General features: G+C 41.0%; 1 protein-coding gene across 1 annotated transcript in view; it reads left to right on the forward strand.

Annotated features, from left to right (window-relative positions):
- Positions 1-664: 664 nt before the first annotated feature.
- The window catches only part of LOC102963925 (sine oculis binding protein homolog), a 163,003-nt gene continuing 142,427 nt past the window's right edge, over positions 665-21,240 (forward strand). The window contains exons 1-3 of the mRNA XM_042986909.1: positions 665-904; positions 14,289-14,427; positions 16,205-16,390. Of these exons, the coding sequence (XP_042842843.1) occupies positions 809-904; positions 14,289-14,427; positions 16,205-16,390 (421 nt within the window). The 5' untranslated portion in view covers positions 665-808. The remainder of the gene's footprint in view (positions 905-14,288; positions 14,428-16,204; positions 16,391-21,240) is intronic.

Below are 21,240 nucleotides of genomic sequence, written 5' to 3' on the forward strand. Positions count from 1 at the left end.
TCGGGGCGGCCCCAGGGGCCGTCATGCCGAGGTGGCGGCCGCGAGGGGCGCCGCGTCCCGCCGGTGCCCGCCGCGGATGAGCAAGCGGCCGCGAGCAGCCCCCGGGGCCGCGCAGCATCCGCGTATTCAGTGACGGTGGAAGCCACGCCCGCTCCGGAGCTGGGGGCCGTCCCAGCCCCCCCCGCTCCACCTTTCCCCCTCCCTCCGGCCCCCTCCTCCCCGCGCCGGCCCCCGGCCCGCCCCCGGCTCGGCTCGCGGGAGGCGCTGGGCGCCGGTGCTGGCGCGCTCTCCCGGGCGCACACACACACATCCACGCACGCACGCCCAGAGCAGCTCTCTCCGCGCCCGGCCCTCGTTCCCCTCGCCCATGCAGACGGACAGAGCGACGGAAGATGGCTGACGACTCCACGGGGCACCGAGGATGCAGCCCGGCGGCGGCGGCGGCGGCGGGAGCGGCAGAAGCAGCGGCGGCGGCAGGGGCAGCGGCGGCGGCGGCGGCGTTGGCGGCGGCGGCGGCAGCGGCAGCGGGAGCAGGAGCGGCGGCGGCGGCGGCATCCCTGAGACTCCTCGAGCTACCTTTCCCTGTGACAGCCACTGACGTTCTCCGCCGCTAGAAGAGACCCCGCTTCTCCGGCGCCCGCCTGCCCTCCCCCCTCCCAGCCCCAGCCCCAGCCCCGCCAGCACCGCTACCTCCGCCAGCATTGCCACCATCAGCACCACCTCCACCACCACCACCGACACCACCACCACCACCACCGCCGGCGGCGGCAGCAGCCATTTCATCTCCACAGAAACCAGACACAAAAACATGGCAGAAATGGAGAAAGAAGGGAGACCTCCGGAAAATAAAAGGAGCAGGAAACCGGCTCACCCAGTGAAAAGGGAGATCAATGAGGAAATGAAGGTATTTTTGGACTTCGGGGCTGGAGAGACTGAGCTCTTTCTTCCGCCCGCTCCCTTTGGGCCGTTGTACGGATTTGGGGGGTACGGGGAGCGCTTGTCAGTTTCTGTAGGACGCCCAGAACGCCTCAGCTCTTCCTCCAGGTGCAAAACCGAGGCCAACTCGCGGGCTGCATCCCCGAGATTTGCCTGCCTCCGATTTGATGGGGGTGGGGGGGCGGCCAGGAAACCACATACTATTTAACCTTATAAACCCCAGATTGGCACAGGCGCGTTTCAGAGGGAGGGGACCGGGGGCCCAAGTGGCGGGTGGACGTGGTGAAGAGGCTTTCCTAGTCGGCCGTGTGTAGTTTCTTCCCTTTCTTCGGGAACCGTTCCTCGGATCCCTCCAAAGTTGAGGCGCTGCCGGGCCGAGGAACCCCGGGAGCGCTCGATTCCACCCTTGCCTCCAGTCCGTCTCCCAGCGCCTCGATCCCGCTTCCCCTCAAGTAGCCAGCTGCGACGGTGTAGAGAGGCTGTCAGTGCCCCGGCGAGTGCGGCCCCAGCCGCGTGAGTCTGGGTACCGTTTTGACGGCCGGCTTACCTCGCCCGCCCCTGTCCGCTCCTCTCGCTCGGCTGCCTCCGCCTCTTGCTCGTCTTTGCATGCTCCACTTCCCAGTTTATCAGACCCGGGCAAGCCCCGCCGAAAGATAGCTGTCTGGGGGGCGGCCTTCCCGAGCGCCGGCCCATTGTTCGGAAAGGCCAGCCCGGAGTCCTGTCGGCGAGGTCGGGCTCCCCGCCAGGCCAGCGGTGCGCCAGAGGTGGCGAGCGCAGCAGCCTGGCGCTCCAGCTGTTCGCTTTGGAGCGATTGCACCAGAGCACCGCTCAGCTCCGGCCAACCCCCACCCCCCCCCACCCCCGACACACACACTTATTTTCCATGAAGTTGAAGCTTTTGCCCGGCGAGGGTTTTATTCTGTGTTGATATGACGAATCGATGTTGATTAAAGAAAAAAAATTATATATATATATATTAATTTTTTTTCTTTTTGTGAATTACAAACAAGTAGCAGTTTTCAGGGGGACTTTAGCTTTCATTCTGCAGCCGGCTTGGTGTTCCCTATCTTCTGCAAGATAGAATCCTTAACACTGCCAACTGACTTAGTCATGTTGGTGAACTTTGTATTTAAAAGGCAGACTGGATGAAAATGGCATGCGACTAAGTAAAATTTATCGCGCTTTGACGCTTTCTTGATTAGAACAAGCACAATCTGTGAGAGTGCCTCCTGTGAAGCCCGTGTTTAGGAAGGGGCGCACGGATAATACAAGCTGTATGAGTATCTAGGTGCATATGCTTATAGCTTTCCTTTCCTCCAGAAAATGTCTGTAGCAATCTCAATTTCGGAATTTGAGCTGTTATTTCTGGGTGATGAACTTAGTGCCTGAAAGCATGGGGTGCAGCATCAGTCCAAGGGGAGTTAAGGAAGATTTGCTCTGGAAACCAGTGCCATTCCTTGTGATGGAAACCACCATTGATTTAAATGATAGTTTTTTAAAAGACCAGTAGGAGCTGTTGTCTTCTGATGAGGGCTGGAATTCAAACAGTCTACAATAACCATTCTTCCTCACTTACACTTCTCTTCTGTCCTGCATTTCCAGATTACTTTTCCATTTCATTTTAAATTGGGGGTGCAGGAACAGGAGAGAAGTGAGTCACTAGGAAATCACAGTGTGCACTGGCCCTTTAAAACACTACCTAATGTGATCTATATGGATGGCAGCTTTTAAGTTTCATAGGTTCTAGAATTACAAATTAGCTAATTTTAATCAAAACATGTGAAATGTTATCCTGGCTGGATATAAAGGCTGACTGTGCTCAATGCTTGGGGCTGGCGTTGTTGACTTTGGCTGCGGGCGCACTCCGTGGTTTGGGAGATAGTTGTCCTTCTACAGTATAACAGATGTTTGTCTGAACTGGTGAGGAAGAAACAAAAACAACATTGTGTGAAGGGGAAAAATTACACAATTTTTAGTCAATGCTGCAGGACTAAGTATGGAATTAACCTTCGTGCACAGAATTTCCTCTTCTTAAAATGTTATTTTTCTTCCAAATCACCACCTACTATTTGAAGTTTTAGTCCTCATCATTTCTGTGTAGAGTGGCATTAAATAAGAAGTTTTACACAGCAAATAACTCAGTTGCCTGTAGGATTGGTATTTTCTATCTGGTTTAGACCAGTGTGTGAGAGACCCCGGCAGAAACCTCCAGTCATGTCCACGCACACAATGCCAGTATGCATGGATTCCCATTTCTACTGGAATTGTTTTGTAGGTATTCCTCTAATATAATGGCACCCAAAGTCCTCATTTGAAAAGTGCTTTCTCAAAGTCAAATGGTGGAAAGGTTATTTTGAACTCATTAATATTTTTCTGTTTTTAATGTTAATAACCACATCAGTATAACCCTCCTCAAACCTCATGGTATTATTACTACTCCTTGTCCCCAAACCTAAAGTGTAGAGTAACATAACAAGTTGGTTGCCCTGTACAAAAATATGTGCAACAAAATGTCACCGAGAACACAATGTGGCCTTGTGCAGCTTCATATCGGTGCCGCTGGAGCTGCCTGGCTGTGTTTGCCTTCATCTGAACGGCTTTCATCTGGACCAGTGTAAACTAAACCCTGGTAAGTAATCACTGCCCGGCAGAAAGAAAGGAATGTATACAGCTAGCACGGCCTAAGCTGTAAAAACGGAAACCTGAGCCCCCACCGAGGATCACATATCAAGGCTTGAAGGTAGGGGAAATGAAAGGGGGAAAGAGGAGAGAGCGAATGGAAAAGTCAGCCTGGGAAGTGTAGGGTCAGGAGGAGGCCCCCCTCAGGGAGATTTGGCTCAGGGATTAGGGAGTTTTATCATGGTGTACAGTGACCTACTCAGGTTTCAACACTGGTTGGATCAAGTTGCTTCTCTGTGAGCTGAAAGAAAAAAGACTGGTGTGTATGTGATTTTTCTTCCCCGCTTCGGGTAATAGAAAGGACATTGGCACAAGTGTCTATTTTAAGTACAGCAAATGCAGGGCACTCAGAATGAGTGACAAAATCACCCCATCATGAGGCTTTCTTCAAGATCTCCTAATTGAGATAGTTACATGTTTATTTTAAAATGGCTGGAGAAGACAAACTGGCTGAGGTTTAGCTGACACCAGTAATGGCATTGGAGGTTGTCTTCATGTGGCTGGGAGCTAATGTTGGTGGCTGTTTCACTAGATCAGATATTGAGTTACATTTTCGTTATCACTGGTCTAGTGTGCATGGCAGTTGTAACAAATTTAAATTTGATACAATATAATTTTGTGTGTGAAAAGTACATGACTTGGCATAGATGCTTATAGGGTAGTGAAAATATCTTCAAGTAGAAGTGCTTGTCTCATTATGACCTTTACAATGTTACCTTATCTTTCCTTTTCTTCTTTCTCCCTCCACCCTGGTTTTTCTTGGTTAAAAAGACTCGTTACTTTACTGTATTTGTCATGAGTATGCCTTGTTTAATTAATGACCAGTAGAGACAATTTAAAAAAATTAGATGGTGATGCAATTTACATTTTGACTATTTTTGTTTTCTAAAGTGAATATTGTGATTGTATCTAATGTAATATGTCTTCAATGTACTGTTAGCTCACATGTATCATAATAAATGGATCTTAGGAAGGAATCCCAACACATAGAAGGGCTAATTCATTTCAGGAGTTCATCCATAACATGACAGATTTAATATAAAAACTAGTTCATACTATTGGACGTGTATAGGTAAATATATGTGTAAGTGTAACAGTAACAGTAATAGTTCTACTTAAGGGTAAGTATCTTGCACACATAGATATTAGTGAACATGATTAGTGGCTACTGAACAGTAATGCAGCTCAAAAAAAAAAACAACTACACTGTGAGTAGAGATAATGAGTCAGATTTTTATCTTTTAAAACTCTTTGACAAAACCAGTGTGATTAGATCAAGGACTCTGCCCTGGAAACTTTCCTAAACAAACCATAATTAATGCATTTGCAGCGTTTGACTTCTTTATCAATTGTTAAACTACAGGATCATCTGTATTAAATGTCTTGGGGTCTCCTTTACTGAAGACGTTTTCTGTCTATAAATATTCCCAGTAAATAATTTGTACCTAAAATTATGCTTCAGTCCTGATGCCTACAGTTAGAGTCAGGAACATCTGTTAAAGTTTAGTAGTAAACTCACCACAAGATTTGCTAATTTGGTTTCTGATGGTCTCCATTTGGCATTAAAAATGACCTGTGTCAACTGCATAGACAATAAAGCAAGTTGCAGAGCTAAGCTGGTGAGTGCAGTGAGATAAATAGGTTTCCATTAAGAAAAGAAAGAAAGAAAGAAAGAAAGAGGGAAAGAAAGAAAGATCATGGTGTAGATTGGGAAAGTCGGCATGTTTCAAAGTTGAAATCAGCTCATTACTAAAACAGGTATATTTTAAGTTTTGCTGCTGAAACTCCATCCTGTTGTCAGGCACAGTAAGTCTCAGGAACCTAGAAAGTGGGCTTGGGACAGATCTCACTGCGGCATTCACAAATTATGTAAGACCTGTCAGCCACTGGCCTCAGGTGTGCCACGTGGTAGGGTTGGGGACTAATGACAGCTGGGACATGGTCCTTACTTCTTGCGAGCTGGAATAGGATGTTCCTGAGCCCACCAGCCTTGTCCTCCACGTTTCTGTCAGTTGTCCTGCTCAAGGCTCCAGTCAAAACCCATTAAGAGATGCTTCTGGGAGGGCACAGAGAGCTGTGAATTCTGTTCTGTTCAAACCAGGGTTTTCTGAAAAGAGGCTCTTTTTCTGTCCATGAACCTGTGAGTGTGATAGAGCAAGATTCTCTAAGCCTTATACGACTCGCAGGTTCCAGAGACGAGGAAATGGAAAGGAACCACTCCACTTCCTCCCGAATCTGAAATAAACATTTGAACTAGAAGAAAATGAGTCTGACAGACTCATTCCCTTCTGCGTTTCCTGCCTCTGTGCTTGCCAAGCACTGCTCTGAGAAGCCAAGCCTTACTCTCCTTGTGTGAGAGACAGACTCATAGAAACCAAGAGGTAACAGTTTTTAAAGGAAAGTCAAAAACAGGGCCTCCGAAAGGGCAAATATCAGTGAGCACAAGTGACTGTCTGAAAAAAGGAGAGTTCCAGGGAAAGACAGTGTCTTGTTAGAGTGACCATATTTTTTATATCTCCTAGGGAAGTGTCCTTTTCATTAAGTCTTTATACTGCTTTCTCTTTCTTTTCAAAAAAGTTATTAGAAGTAGTAGAAGGCGGATCATTTAAAAAGCTCTCAAGTCTCAAACTTCCTCTTGTGGAATGGGAAGTCAGCCACACTTGCACTCTCGAGCTAATAAGATTATTGAATATTTTCCTAAAAGAGAAGGGATATTACTGGGTAAAATGAGAAAGAAATAAAGTACTTTGTTTTTGATGGTGCCAATTGAAACATGTAAACAGGCATGAAAGCATGTGGTGAGTGCGATTTGCTGAATGTATATTTTAGGATCTGTAGACCGATGGGTGTTAATATCTCTTACGTAACCAAAGGGCTGTGGAACCCTGTCCTGTTTTAAGGCCAATGGCTTTGGCAGGGACAGGAAAACAATGCAACAAGTCTTGGTGATTTTTAGGGCCGTTCTACAGCTGTGATCGGACACAGCTGCACACCTGCCTTGTTTGCCACATTAACCTTGGGGCTGGAATCCACAATTTCACAGCATTTGTTTGACCTTTTTTAGGACGTTTGATGTCCTGGCCGTGGATGAAAACGTGGGAACATAATTGTCTATTCTGTGTCACAAAAAGACAGTAAAGCAACATAGGTTTTATATGTGGAAACACACAATTTTGGTTTCGTATACCAATTACACAGCCATCCAATTTAGAATATATCAATAAGAGAACAAGACTTTCTCCTCAGGCCTGTTTCAGGCTGGGGTTGTATTTTAATATTATGATGTGTCTTCTACCTTTAGAACTGTATTGTAATCATTGTGTTGTGGCCGAAAACGATGCTGCAAAATGGAGGGTAGTGACCATCTTTAAAGGATTTCTTCTTCTTCTTCTTTTTTAATATTTATTTATTTATTTTGAGAGAGAGCATGAGTGGGGGCAGGGAAGAGAGAGAGGGAGGGAGAGGGAGAGAGAGAGAATCCCAAAGCAGGCTCTGTGCTGTCCGTGAGGAGCCCAATGTGGGGCTTGAACTCACAAACCACGAGATCATAACCTGAGCTGAGATCAAGGGCCTGACACTTAACAGACTGTGCCACCCAGGCGCTCCCATCTTTAAAGGATTTCAAATTACAAAACTGTGGTTCAGGTAAAAAGAGCAGGGCTCACCGGGTAAAGTCTGCACCAAGAGTACAAATCTCGCTGCTCTTATCGTTCCATGCATGTGGATAGCCCTCTAACGGGTCTTCTCTGGGGAGAAGGACCATCTGATTCCTTAGGATACCATCTGATCTAGCGGGATCATGAATGTGGATGTACTTTGTAATCTGTAAAGGGATCTTACAATATTTCTTTTTCTCTGTTTAAATTTTACCTCCCAACCCTCTTGCAGAACTCTAAAATAAATCTGATCCACTGGATCTGTGTTAAGAGAGATGACTTAGGGGCACCTGGGTGGCTCAGTCAGTTGCGTGTCGGACTTTGGCTTAGGTCATGATCTCGTGGCTCATGAGTTTGAGCCCCTTATCAAGCTCTCTGCTGTCAGCCTGGAGCCCACTTTGGATCCTCTGTCCCCCTCTCTCTCTCTGCCTCTTCCCTGCTCGCATTCACTCTCTCTCTCTCTCTTTCTCAAGAAAAAAATAAACCTTAAAAAAGAGAGAGAGATGACTTAGACTCAGCCTTAGGCCAGATGTGGGGATAGAATCAGAAGCTGACTTCTAATCAAGTTCAGTTCTTACTTCTGAAAGAAGAGAAACTGCCTCTTCTGCAAATTGCTATCTTACCCCCTTTAAAGATCTCAATTAGCAAGTTCAGTGATGCTTAACAGAAACCTACCTAAGAAGTCAGAACACATGAAGGTGAAGGGGGAGATAAAATATTTTCCAAAAATAACCATCATTCTGTCATTCATAATCTTAACCAGCAGGGATGCTAGCATTTTTCCCCCCTGCCTTATAAATTGTTCAGGATTGGGGTTTCCCTTTCCTTTGAAAGTATTTCTCATAGGCTTCACTTTTGTAGACAGTGTGTGCCAGAATGTTTTGAAGTTAAGTCATGTGACTGACAGATCCTTTTTATTGTCATCAGGACTGTGAATATGGCTGATATAATTGTCTATGAGTAGACTATGTGTTAATTAATTTTTAGTTAAAGTAATTTTTACTTTTATAAAGTTAATACACAGACACGATAGAAATAGTAGAGTAAGCAATACAGAAGATACAAAATACAAAAGCAATACAAAAGCTAAAAGAAAAACAAAGCCTATAATTTTCCCACCCAGACACAATTACTATCAACATTCTGATATATGTCTGTTAATGCCCTTTTCTATGTATGATATATAGTTTTTTTTTTAAACAAAAGAAGTCTTCTAGTGTGCTAACCTTCTTCAAAACTTAATATATTGTTAATAGCTTTTCATGGCAGTAAAAATTTATCTATAGCATATATTTTAATGGCGCAATAGTATTCCATTTTAGTCACTCCATGACTAAGCTGTAATTTAACTAGATTCCTATTGTTTGGCATATAGTTTGTTTCTAAGAAAAAACCCTGAGATAAACATTCCTGAACATGCATATTTTTGCACGCATTTCCTTTGAATGGTTCCTACAATTCTGAGAAATACAATTGCTGAATCAAAGGGTATGTGCGTGTTTAAAGTCTTTCACTGCATATAGTCAACTACCCTTTTTCTAAAAGTTGTATCAACTTAAATTTCCAATAGTAGGAGACTGCTCACTAACACTGGATATTCCAATTCCTTTAACTTGCACATATTTATTTTTAGAATCCATTTTACTGAATTTTGTTTGATCGTTTTTCTGTATTTATACATTTAAAAAATATTTGTGAGGGGCGCCTGGGTGGCTCAGTCAGTTGAGCGTCCGACTTCGACTCAGGTCATGGTCTCAACAGTTCGTGAGTTTGAGCCCCACGTTGGTCTCTGTGCTGACAGCTCATAGCCTAGCGCCTGCATTCGAATCTGTGTCTCCTTCCCTCTCTGCCCCTCCTCTGCTCACACTCTGTCTCTCTCTCTCTCTCTCAAAAGTAAATAAACATTAAAAAAAAAGTTAAAATTTTGTGAATATATTCAAATGTACTAGCACATTGACTGAGTACATTCTAAGTGCTAGGCATTGTCCTAGGTGAGGCGTAAAATGAAATAAGAGGTTTCTGCCCTCAGGTAACTTACAGTGTATTTGGGATAGGTGACATATTTTACCAGACCTGGGACTTGGGGTGAAAACTGGAATTATGTTTGTGGGGAGAGAGAGGACATGGCTCTTCCCTCATTTGAATTAAAAATTGGGAGCTCTTTGAAACCTTTGTGCTCTCTTGGTTAGTATACGAAGTTGAAAACACACTGATACTCAGTTTTATGAGGCCTGGTAAGAAAGAAATCCGTGGTACCTACTTACATTTTAAAGTCTATTTGGTGTTTTCAAAATAAAATCATTAGTCCTTTTTGAAGACCTTGAAGTAGTTGCATTTCAGAAGTATTGTGAGAATTTGTAATTACTGCAGTTTTCAAAGTGCCTTGAAGTCCAGTCTTTATTATTTACCTGGTAAAGTGGTCAGTGAAAAATCATTTAGACTGAACTTTGACATTTGTGCAGTACTTCCAGGTGAATAAGGAGAGAATCTAATGAAGGTCCTGGGAATTAGGTTTCAACAAAAATAAATTTTTGTATCAAAAGAATTCAGAAGGAATGGGGACATAGTAAAATTTCCAGCCTTTCCACCATCTTTCTGTGGCCTATTTTTTTTTGTTTGTTTGTTTAATTCTAGGAAGAGATCATGCTTTCAGACTAAATGTTAGGATTGTCTTTTTTTTTTCCTTAGGAGCCCTGGAAGCGAGAGAGGGGAATTAGAGAGGGGCAAGGAAGAGGCATGGGGATAAATGTTAAAAGTACAAAGCAACTAGAGTCAGATGCAATGTGCAAAAAATTATAAAATGAGAAGATTAAATTTAACAGTGAATTTTGAACACAATCCAACGAAACAAATAATTGAGGAGAGTAGAGGCCAATGATCAAGTCTGAAAGCAAGCAACATAGGTAGATATAGGCCCTGGTTGGAAAGCTCTTTATATGGGACATTGACATCCTGTGGTATGATTTCCTTGCAACTCTTTGATTGGTCCAAGGAGGTAGTTTCTTTGGAATTGCTGACACATCGGACTATATGGAATTGATCATAGAAAGAGGCCTGGTATAAGAATCAGAAGATCTGTATTTTTGTTCTGACTTTACTGTGTGATGTCTCATGCCTGTCATTTACTTTCTGGATGCTCTAATGTTTGGTTGTAAAATGAAGGTATCACCTAGGTTCACCAGAAGTTTATTGTGGAAATCAAATACCCAACTTACTGGGTTACTGAAAGGAACAGAGAGTTAAAGGATGTGGAAACACTATAAAGTGCTGTAAGAGTGTTAGACATTATCATTATAATTATAGTGACCTATTTTCCAAACCCAAATTGGACCACATGGTATGAGAGAGGATTTTTGTGCCACTTCCAAGGGTGAGAGGCAGTCTGCAAAATGCGATTCAGATGCCAGAATATTGAAATTTCTGGCACAATTTTGATGGTTTATGGGAGCAATGATAAAATATTTGAAATAGTAAATGTTCAGTAAAATTTATGACATGTGATCATGATAATTGTAATATTTCTTTGCAAAAGGTATTTAATTTCTTGTCTAAGTACAAGTTCTTTGATTTCACAGAATCTTACTACTGGGAGGGACCTGGAGACTTTAGTTTCCCACCCCATCTCTAGAATATTTGCTAGGTGAAGATTTGCGGGGGGGGGCGGGGCAGGGGGGGAACAAATTTCACTACCTCCCTTGGTAAAGTAACTTGTCTTATTTTTGAACATCTTTCTGGCAAAACATCACTGCAGTTTAATTTTTATCACCTTTATTTTTTCACCTTTTAAAAACCATAACATACATGAGAAACATCTGTAGGAAAGGAGTAATTTTTTTAATAGAAAAATCCTTTTTTGAGGATAATAATTTAAAAAATGTTGAAAAACCAACCGCTGGAATTTTCTATCAGAAGGATTTGAAAACCCTTATGGGCCATAAACATTAAACTCATTTCTTCTAGAATGTTATGTTTCTTGGATGATAACTGCAAAAATCTATTTCATTTCCTTTGGTTTCGCACCATAATGAGCCCATATGATATCTAGCATCAAATTCTACCTAGAAATTAAAAATCTTAAGTTATCTATTCCTTGGGGTTCTTTGATTTCTTAATACAGTGTGTTTAAGACAGAAGTAATAGTCTGTTTCTTATACTTATGCCACAAGAAACTTTGGTGTTCACTTTCTCTTTCTTTCACCTTGGTCTTCCTTTCTGGACAGATTTGAGATTTATAGCTTGAGGGTTTATAAACCTTTCCTATTCTGCTTTTGCAGTCATCTATCAAAGCAACAAGGTGTTTATTTTTATTTTCACTGATAAGAAAGGGAATGTTTCAGAGCTTATTTTCATTGACATTTATAGTAACTTGAAAATCATAGAATAGACTAAGTTCACATTGATTGTTCCACGAAGTCTCTGAGTTTTCAGCACAAACCATAAACTAAGTGTTGCAGTTAAGATGTCCCAATATTATGAATTTGGTGATAATAACCCAGCAGAGGTTTTAGTTTTTACCCGCATGTCTGAAACTTCTGGATTCCATCCCTGGGATTGGTTCTGAAAAGCTGAATGGATTTGCAGCTGGACTAAAACAAACAAATCTATATCCTTGGCTGGGAGGTTGTTCCATGAATTATGCATCTGTAGCCTTTGTGTCACTTCAGAGGTTAGGCAGAACTGGAGAGAGAGGCGCCCAGATACAAACGGTCTAGAAAATTGGATATGGTGGCCAAGAGTTACTATGCAAAAGATTTTCTGTCTCGTTGGCACAGTTCTCTTGGAGATTGGGGCAAATAGCACACAGACCAATAAGATGGTTTGAACTTGGCTTTTAACACTGTGGGGAATTGGTGTTTTGATTTAAGGTGTAATCCTTCTCCGTGGAGATTTCTGCTGCCAGACCACTGATGGAGGACCTCGATTTGTGCGCTTAGGGACTGTCATTCTCCAGACCAGGCGCTCAGCTTAGTGAAAAAAATTGGGTGTTAGGGGAGACTGACGCCTCATTAAAGGGATCTCTTTTGATTGAATAGAGCAGTGTTTAGCTGAGTCCTCCTCAGTGGTATTCCAGAGGTTGCTGAGCTTATTATACATATCGATCATATCATCTTTGTGCATTCATGAAAAGAATGTCTATTTAATGTGGACATGACCAGCCATCAGAGAGAATAAATGCCTCACTAAAGCATGATATGGCTGACTGTTGGCCTTGTGGATGGTAGCACTGAATCAATCTGGCTAGATTTTTTTAAAATTGCTGGTGCACTATACCATCACAGATAGACCCAGTTGGAGCCCTGAGCTTAAGTAGGCACTAAAGCAAAGAATCTAACATTCTGTGGGAGGTTTGAAATGCCAGGTTTGTTTTTGTGGAGTCAGTAGTGTAATATCTTTTCTTTTTTATGCAATCCCTGCTGAAATCTAAAGTCGTGAAATTCAAGAGAACATGGAACTCACACGTTGAGGCTGTGTACACTCTTGGTTTAGCCTGGGTGCTTTGTTTCAGGTATATAAATTATACATCCCAGTGTAATTCGGAAATGACAGCTTCTAGGGAGAATGAGAAAAGATTCTTTGAGCCACAGAGGTTAGAATATATAGTTTTTCTAGCAAGTCTAGGAAGCTCAGGATGCCTTTCCAGACAAAGATTTTTTTTAAAAAAAGAATTCATTCAACATTTATTAAGCCCTTATTCTGTAGCATAGTGTCCTGCTTTTTATTTTTAAGTCCCCCCAGCTTTATTGAGATATAATTGACACATAAGAACATAAGAGATATAATTGACACATTGTGTAAGTTTAAGGTGTACAATGCGTTGATTTGATGTATTTATATATTGTAAAATCATTACCACTGTAGCATTAGCTACGCCTCCAACCTGCCATAGTTACCATTTCTTTTTTGTGGTGAGAACATTGGAGATCTATCTACTCTCTTAGCAACATTTGAGTATATGATACAGTACTATTAGCTATCATCATCATGCTGTACATTATATCTCCCAACCTGTTAATCTAATAATTGGAAATTTGTACCCTTAGACCAATATCTCCCCATTTCCCTCACCTCCCAGCTCTGGTGACTACCACTCTACTCTATTTCTTAGAGATGTTTTAAGGCACATGCAAGCATTAAGATCATTAATACAGTCTCATGTCTTGTTTCCAGATCTAGCAGTTGATAAGTTCACAAAAAAATAGCCACCTGATATTAAAGCTTTAAAGCTGTCCAACTATACCCATTATTTCACAGTTTAGTATCAATAATAACAACAATAATGATATCTTACATTTATATGTTGGTTTATAGTTCATAAACTATTTTCATGTGTTATCCAAAATCTGGGCTGGCTATTAACCTTAAAGTTATTTGGTACTATTATGTTACTTGTTGGAAGACAATCATAGTGACCTTTGATTTTATGGAGAAGGAAATCTGTCAGTAGTGAAATTTGTAAAGCAAATTATGCATTGATTTTTAAAGTATACATTTGCAAACGGGAAAATTAAAAAGGGAGACCCTTGTAGCCTTGACAATTGAGAAATTATTTCTTTGCTGAGATTTTGCTTTATCTGAGATAAGAGTCATGTTAAAGAACAATACCTGAATCAGAAAGCAATTCTAATTTAAATTAATCTGAGCCACCAAAAGTTTGATTGTTTTCATTTTCAAATATTTTCTTAGCTGTTTTCGTGCCTTACCTTTTGTGTTAGTCTGGGGTATAAACTTTGCAGAATATGCTAAAATATGACTTCCTATTTGTAAGCAAAACAGACTAATACCTTTTTTCTTATTATCTTTAAATTGCAAATGTCTGAAGGCCTGTCATAATTGGATGCGTCATCCTGAGATTTAAATGCATTACAGTGTTTGAACGTGATTTGAAAAATGAACACGACTCTAGGGGAGGTGGGGCAGGGCTGGCATTAAACGGGTAGTGCAAACAGAATTTGACTTATGCATTCGTTTCAAATAGTTATTGATTATATAAAAAAGGAACCTGTGCTTCTCTTTCAGAACTTTGCAGAAAACACTATGAATGAACTCCTTGGCTGGTATGGCTATGATAAGGTTGAATTGAAAGATGGTGAAGATATTGAATTCAGGAGCTACCCTACAGATGGAGAGAGCCGGCAGCACATTTCTGTTCTCAAAGGTAATGACATTTAATGTCCCTTTGTTCATGCAAAGAAGGATTAACTATCTCAACCTGCCAGAATTGAGTTGCTTTGGGACTCATTTTGTTGATTATGCCAATGGTTGATTTAAATGTACATCCCCAGTAGTGCTTTCCCATAAGCAGAATTCCACAGAATATAAGAGCACAACATAAAACAAAAATAGACACAGCTTAATCTCCTTCCAGCAATGAGAGAACTAGCTAGCAAGGGCTATGGACTTTAAGTGTTATGGTCCTGCCCACAAATTTATAGAAAGGGACAACATCTGCTATGTTCTCCCCCTGTGTCCTTTGATATATTAGTTATTGGGGACTGGTGCTTCCTATTAAGTGAAATATTAGGTTTGGATTTTGAGACTCTTAAGAGAGAATTTTTGGTAATCCCCCCTTCTTCTCTTTTTGGTGGGAATTCTAAAGTAAAGCCCTATTTCTGTTTTGTGTTTGAATTCCTTCCTGCCCCCAGCCTTGGATAGGGTAAGAGGAATAAGAGAGTCGTACATGATTGGATCCCACATTACTCTATAAGAATTTTCATCAAAGCCCAGCTAAAGAGTGGAAATTAGAGTCGTGGCAGAATAAAATTAACACTGATTCTATCAGCAGATAGTGTCGGCAACTTCATGAGGGAAGCCTAGAACCACTGGTGGGTGTTGATATGGATACTGAATTTATGAACCTAAATTTGGAGTGAGAGTTTGTTTGTCAAAGAAAAGGAGTATATAAAGAAGCAATCCATGTGGGGAACTTCAATAAAAAGTGGGCATAATTCATTGTGTGTCATCATTGGCAATTTGATCAGTATTTGCCCTGCATTGTAAACTACCTGCTCATGCATTTTATTGCCAGTGTCTACGACAGGGCTTTTCCTTCTTATATGCCAAGCAACGAAATGTAAATGAGCTGTCCTGCAGGCATGTGGAATTGAACGTACATGACAAATTTCATGTTAAGCCCGCTATGAAATTGTACACATCATGTTACAGAGATAGTATCATCAATTTCACTGTAAATGAAAAATGCAAGTCATGAGTTTATATTTCATAAACTAATAGCTCGTATAATACTTGGTCTAGGTAATAATCTTTGCCTCTGGGGAACATGGAGAGTGCCAGGATATGCTACTAGAGGGAAAAAGTTGTTTTCCATGGTTGAATTTTTTTTTTTTAATGATTCACATACAAGGATAAAATTCAAAAAGTTCATATCATTGTAAGTTTTCTTTATTTTCACTTTTGTTAATATTTAATGGATATTAATGGGTTCATTGAAAGAGTTTACCCTGTGAAACAGTTTTCTTTCTAATAATCTGCTTCTTTCTCATTGGTTCTTTTGATTATATTAAGACCAAACTTTTTAATACAGTGGGGCCTAGTTATAGGCCTGGAGGGGCAAATTTTTAGCCCCCCCCCCCCCCTTTAGCCAGAGAGTGAGGCCTGCTATATATCACTTGGTACATGGGAAATGTTAATTGCCTCTCAATTTTCTATGGGCTTTACAGCGCTAAAATTCATCACCATGATACAATTGAGATGTTAGCTATCATAGTGGAGCAAATTATAAAGGAGCCCATTGGAAATTTATGGTAACAAGACTGAAAAGGTCCAGGATGGTCTGTGCAGTTCTGGTAAAGTGTTTAAAGATTTGCAAGGAAAAATTTATTTTGTTATACATAGCCATTTTGCTTGAGAAAATGTGGTCATAAGGAAAACAAGTCCTTTTGTTACATTGAACATGATTTTCTTTTCTTTTACAGAAAATTCTTTGCCAAAACCAAAATTACCTGAGGACAGTGTTATTTCACCATACAATATAAGCACAGGTTATTCAGGGCTTGCCACAGGAAATGGACTCAGTGACTCACCTGCAGGGTCCAAGGATCATGGCAATGTGCCCATTATTGTACCTTTAATCCCTCCACCCTTCATAAAGCCACCAGCAGGTAAGTCACTACTGGGGTTTCCAAGGAGAACGACTCAGAAAGTAGTTGTCATTATCTTATAAATCATTATTAAATGCTCAAGTTAACTTTGGAAAAGACTGTTTTAGGAATTTTGTGACAAGAGATACCAGTGCATGTATTATTTACAGGAGTATTGCTCTGTTAGGCAAATTCCCCCAATCTACTTTTAACTGAATGAATATTTCCTGCCACTGGCTACAGAAAAGTTATTTTCCTTCTCTGAAATAATCTGTTACAAAATAAAAAAAGAAAGGTGAAATAATTTTATATACTGACTGGCTGACCTGGGTGGTAGTGTTGTGAGGGCAAGCTCTCCTCAGAGGGCCACCCTTCTAAATCCACTTAAGAAACAACCTAGATTATCCATCTTTGCCACAGATTCTTTCTAATTCCTGGAAAACTCTCTTTGAGAGCGTTAAAGAAAAATGGATGTCTGAATTTTACGTGCATGAAAATATAATCCGTTCTTTAATATTTCCAGAAAACCAGATGGCAGTGTATGAAGCTGGATGGCAAAGGGCTGAGCATTGTATGATGTTGTAAGCTAGGTTACAGCCATGTTCCAGGCAGAGAAAGAAGTTCAGGGGCATTGTATCTGGCTTGCTGTGAAATGTGGGAATTATGCTAGAATGCTTAATTGCTAGACTGATTATTTTTGTGTATATTGAGTTGAACAATGATAAACAGTGAGTTTTGATGGCAGTACTTAGCATAACTTACGGAAGAGAATGTTTGCATTTTTTTTTAGGGGAGATAGGTGTGCAATTGTTTTCATAAACAGTGAGGATATTTGTAGATATAAATTCCTAGGCTTATGTTGTAGATATTTTTGTACCATATTCTAAGTGTTACTAACATTTTCCTTCATAGTATGGGCACATTCTCTTCCTTAGCTTACTACATTTTAGTAGTAAAAGTGTCCTTTCAAATTGAGGTCCTCAGATATGTCCTTGAAATCCATTTATCTGTCAAAATCACTTGAAATTGTGTTTGCTAATTACTAACATAATTTGTGTATCATATAGAATTTACCTATTTAATGCCCCTAGTCTCCTTTGGTTGGTTGTTTTCTGATGCAGAGGGGCCCAGATGTATCTCCCAAGGGCCAAAAACATACTTTGCATAGGCTACTGGAAAGGAGAGGGGTAACTAATTTTGTAAATGTAGGGTTCATATTCGAATGTGTGTCCAGTGGCTTCAGTGAGAGGTGATGATAAAGAGTATCATTAAGGCAGTGTGTCTAAGTGGAAAGAACCCTGGCTTCAGATTTAGACAGATTGGGCTCAAGTCTAGGCTTTGTCACTTACCAGCTCTGTGAACATGCACACATTAAATGAGTTCTCCTCTCCTCAGTTTCTCCATCTGTAAAATGGGGATCACAGGTTCATCCTATGGTATTATTGTGGCCATGAGATGAGAAAATATATGTAAAGCACCTAGCATAGTACCTGCCACACGAAAGCCATTCAGTAAACACCATGCCTCTTTTTTTTCAGTCCTTAGTCTGCCCTAGAATTATCATGCACATAATTTGTGCATAAAAAGGTGTGCATCCAAATGCAAATTCCCCTCTAAGATTTATTTGAGCAAAGCAAACAGCTTTAGAAATTAGCATAGCTGAGGCTAACATGATTTTGGCATGCCAAAAAACCTGCCCTGGAGTTTCCTGCTGAGCCAGCCACGTGGAATTCAAGCACACAGCTCCCATTTAACTCTAATTCCACATCAGATCAGGAAATAAATATGCAAAAGGATACAGGCCAAAAATTGAGCCTTGGAAGTCTTAGACATAGGAACTTGGAGGAATTAGAAGCCAGAGTAACCGAACACCAGTGGTTTTATGCTGTCTTCATGCAAGTCCAAAGCACTCATCTGTTGAAAACAAAATGTAGGGGAGGACGTGTTTAATTTTCTGTATCTGCTCTAAACCTTGACTCTGTGCTTCTCCTGGGTTCTATATGACAAGACAGAGAATACAGAAAGGATCTCTGCTTTCAAGGGGTTTTCTCCATTAATCTCTACACAGAAACACTTACAGGAGAGATGAATTTTGATTTAGTCATATTATATAGTACAGGGGTCCACGAACTTTTCCTGTAAAGGGCCAGATAGTATTTTAAGCTTTGGGCTATGCTGTCTCACAGCTGTATCACAGCTACTGAACTCTGCTGTTGTAGCAGGAAAGCAGCCACAGATAATATATCAACAAATGGCTGTGTTTATGTTCTAATAAAACTTCATTTACAAAAAAGACAGCAGGGAGGGTTTGGCCCCAGGACAACAGGTTGCTGATTTTTGCACTAGGGTAAGATTGGCAAAAGCCTCATGATAATAGGAGGGTGAATAGAGTTTCTAAGAGTGAGGCCATGAGCTTTGCCAACGTCTTTTGTGTAATATCATGAGGGACAGCAACATGGACAGGAAGAGAGTGGGGTTTTCAGGGTATGTGGTGAGCTTTGGCAGATTGTAGTACTCTAATAATATTTGTTGAAAACTGAATGAACTGAACTGATATTTAAATACCTATTGCACATACATAAGACAGTACAGGCCACTTTGTTGTTCACTGAGAGAATGTTAGTATCTTGGCTGGATTAGTCCCAACCTGTCCAAAATTGACCATAGCTTTACTGACAGTGATGTGAGTCATTATCCATGGATAAGTTATCCATGATTATCACAGATTATCACAAAACTTCCATCTAATGAATCATTTCAGTTTCTCCTTTTGTTAAAAATTTTTACCAGAATTGTTACACAGGTAACTGAGTTGAGGCACATTTCCTGTCAATTTTATAGCTGTATCTAGGTTAACATAGTATTCCTAAGCGAAAGCAATAAATGGCATAATGGCCAGAAGTAAAAGGTCCCTCTATAATCAACCCTGGAATAATTTATTTTTTTTAACGTTTATTTATTTTTAAGAGAGAGAGAGAGAGACAGAATCTGAAGCAAGCTCCAGGCTCTGAGCTGTCAGCACAGAACCCAACACAGGGCTCAAACTCATGAACTGTGAGATCATGACCTGAGCTGAAGTCAGATGCTTAACCGACTGAGCCACCCAGGCGCCCCAAGTCCCTAAATAATTTAAAATTGACTGTATCATGCAACTGTGCACCTTTTGGGGTAGGGAAGACGAGGATCATGTGTATGTTTTGGATTTCTGGAAGGAAAATACTGGTTAGCATTCAAATTATTCCTGTTCTACTATAAACTGGCTATGTGAAAATGCCAATAATAATAATACCTTATGTTTGGGTGAAATAAATCCCTTATAGTTTATGAAGCTCATTCACATTCATTATTTTATTTAATCTGATCTTTACAATGACCCCAGGAAATAGCACGCTAGATATGGTTACATAAGGAACTGAAGGTCAGATAGGTTAAATGGCTTGCTCAAGATCAGGAGACTTCTAAATTCTTGAGCCAAGACTGGTAGCAATGTCTTCTGACTCCTGATTCAATATTCTTTTCAATACAAAGTTGCCTTTTCAGCATATTTGTACAAAACTTCCTTAGACTGTATCAGAATAAGAGTACTTCTTACTCTGCTACTTCAGATACCTCAGTGACAGGGGATACAACATGTTCCTGTAAAAGGTCATTTTTTAAAGTCCACATCTTTTGGGAGACTTGATGAGTTTCTCTGAACCTGAGAATCTGTGATTCTGTGAGCTGGGTTGACCTAGTAGGAGTAAAACCCCAGTGTGGTTTTAAAGTGCTTGCCATCACGGGACAAGTTGCTTCCCCTCCGAGGTACCAGAGGGCTCCATCTGGTCGGGCACCAGTTCCAGAGTGTGTTTCATGTACTTGGGCGGGCTCACCACTGGATCCCATCCATGTTTGGCAGCCGGTGGGCCCAGTGGAATACTTGTGATTGGGAACATGGTGATACCACACTTGCTTGGATTTCCACCCTCCTTTTGCACAGCTGCGGACAGAAGTGTGGGTGTAGCTTATTTCTGGCCCTGGGGAATTGCTTTTTTGTGCCTGCTCCCCTTTTCTTCAGAGAAGAGTAGCTCCCCATGCTTTGGTGATTACCGCAAGCATTGTTCCTGCTTTGGCCACACATGTTTGTGCACAATTTTGTCTGATTTCCAAGGCTAAGCTGCCCTTCCCCCATTAGAGACAGAATTTGGCCCCTGGTGTAGGGTTTGTGACATCACAGTCGTTACTATGGTAATAGACTTGTTATAAACACAGGATAATAGCCCTGATTTTGCTTTTTTTTTTTTCCTCCAAGCAGTGAAAGGAGCCACCATGATCCTTAAATAAGACTAGCAGACTTTTCCGCAGACTAGGAAGTGGACAGAATAAGGCTTTGCTATACAGAACTGCCATTTAAAAAAAACCTGTTAAAAGAATAAGGAAATAATAGAAAGTACTGACCAACTTTTTCTTTTTATGCAAACATTCCTGTATCCTTTTAGTTTGAATGAATATGAAAGCCTCCTTCTTTGCTAATTTTAAAAATCACAGCATGAACACAGTCTGAAGTGGCAGAATATATATCAGCAGGAGTTTTGAAAGATAACTCAGGTTAATTATATTGTAACCTTGCTGTAATTCTTCTCATATTAGAGATTTTTAATATGGGTTCAACCCTTCAGGACTTCATTCAAAGAGGGTTGTGCTGGTAAAGGACTTAACAGCACGGATTGCAAAGGCTGTGCTGGAGTGAGTCCCCATCAAAATATGTATACCTGCCCTGCACCCCCATTAGTTTGACTACTGAAGTGCAGCTGTTCAAATGGATTTTAAATACAGATTTTTTATAAAGACTTTATATTGCTCTTTACTGCTTTTCAAACGTAATAGCACTCCGC

This window comes from Panthera tigris, chromosome B2, assembly GCF_018350195.1.
Source record: "Panthera tigris isolate Pti1 chromosome B2, P.tigris_Pti1_mat1.1, whole genome shotgun sequence".
Taxonomy (NCBI): Eukaryota; Metazoa; Chordata; class Mammalia; order Carnivora; family Felidae; genus Panthera; species Panthera tigris.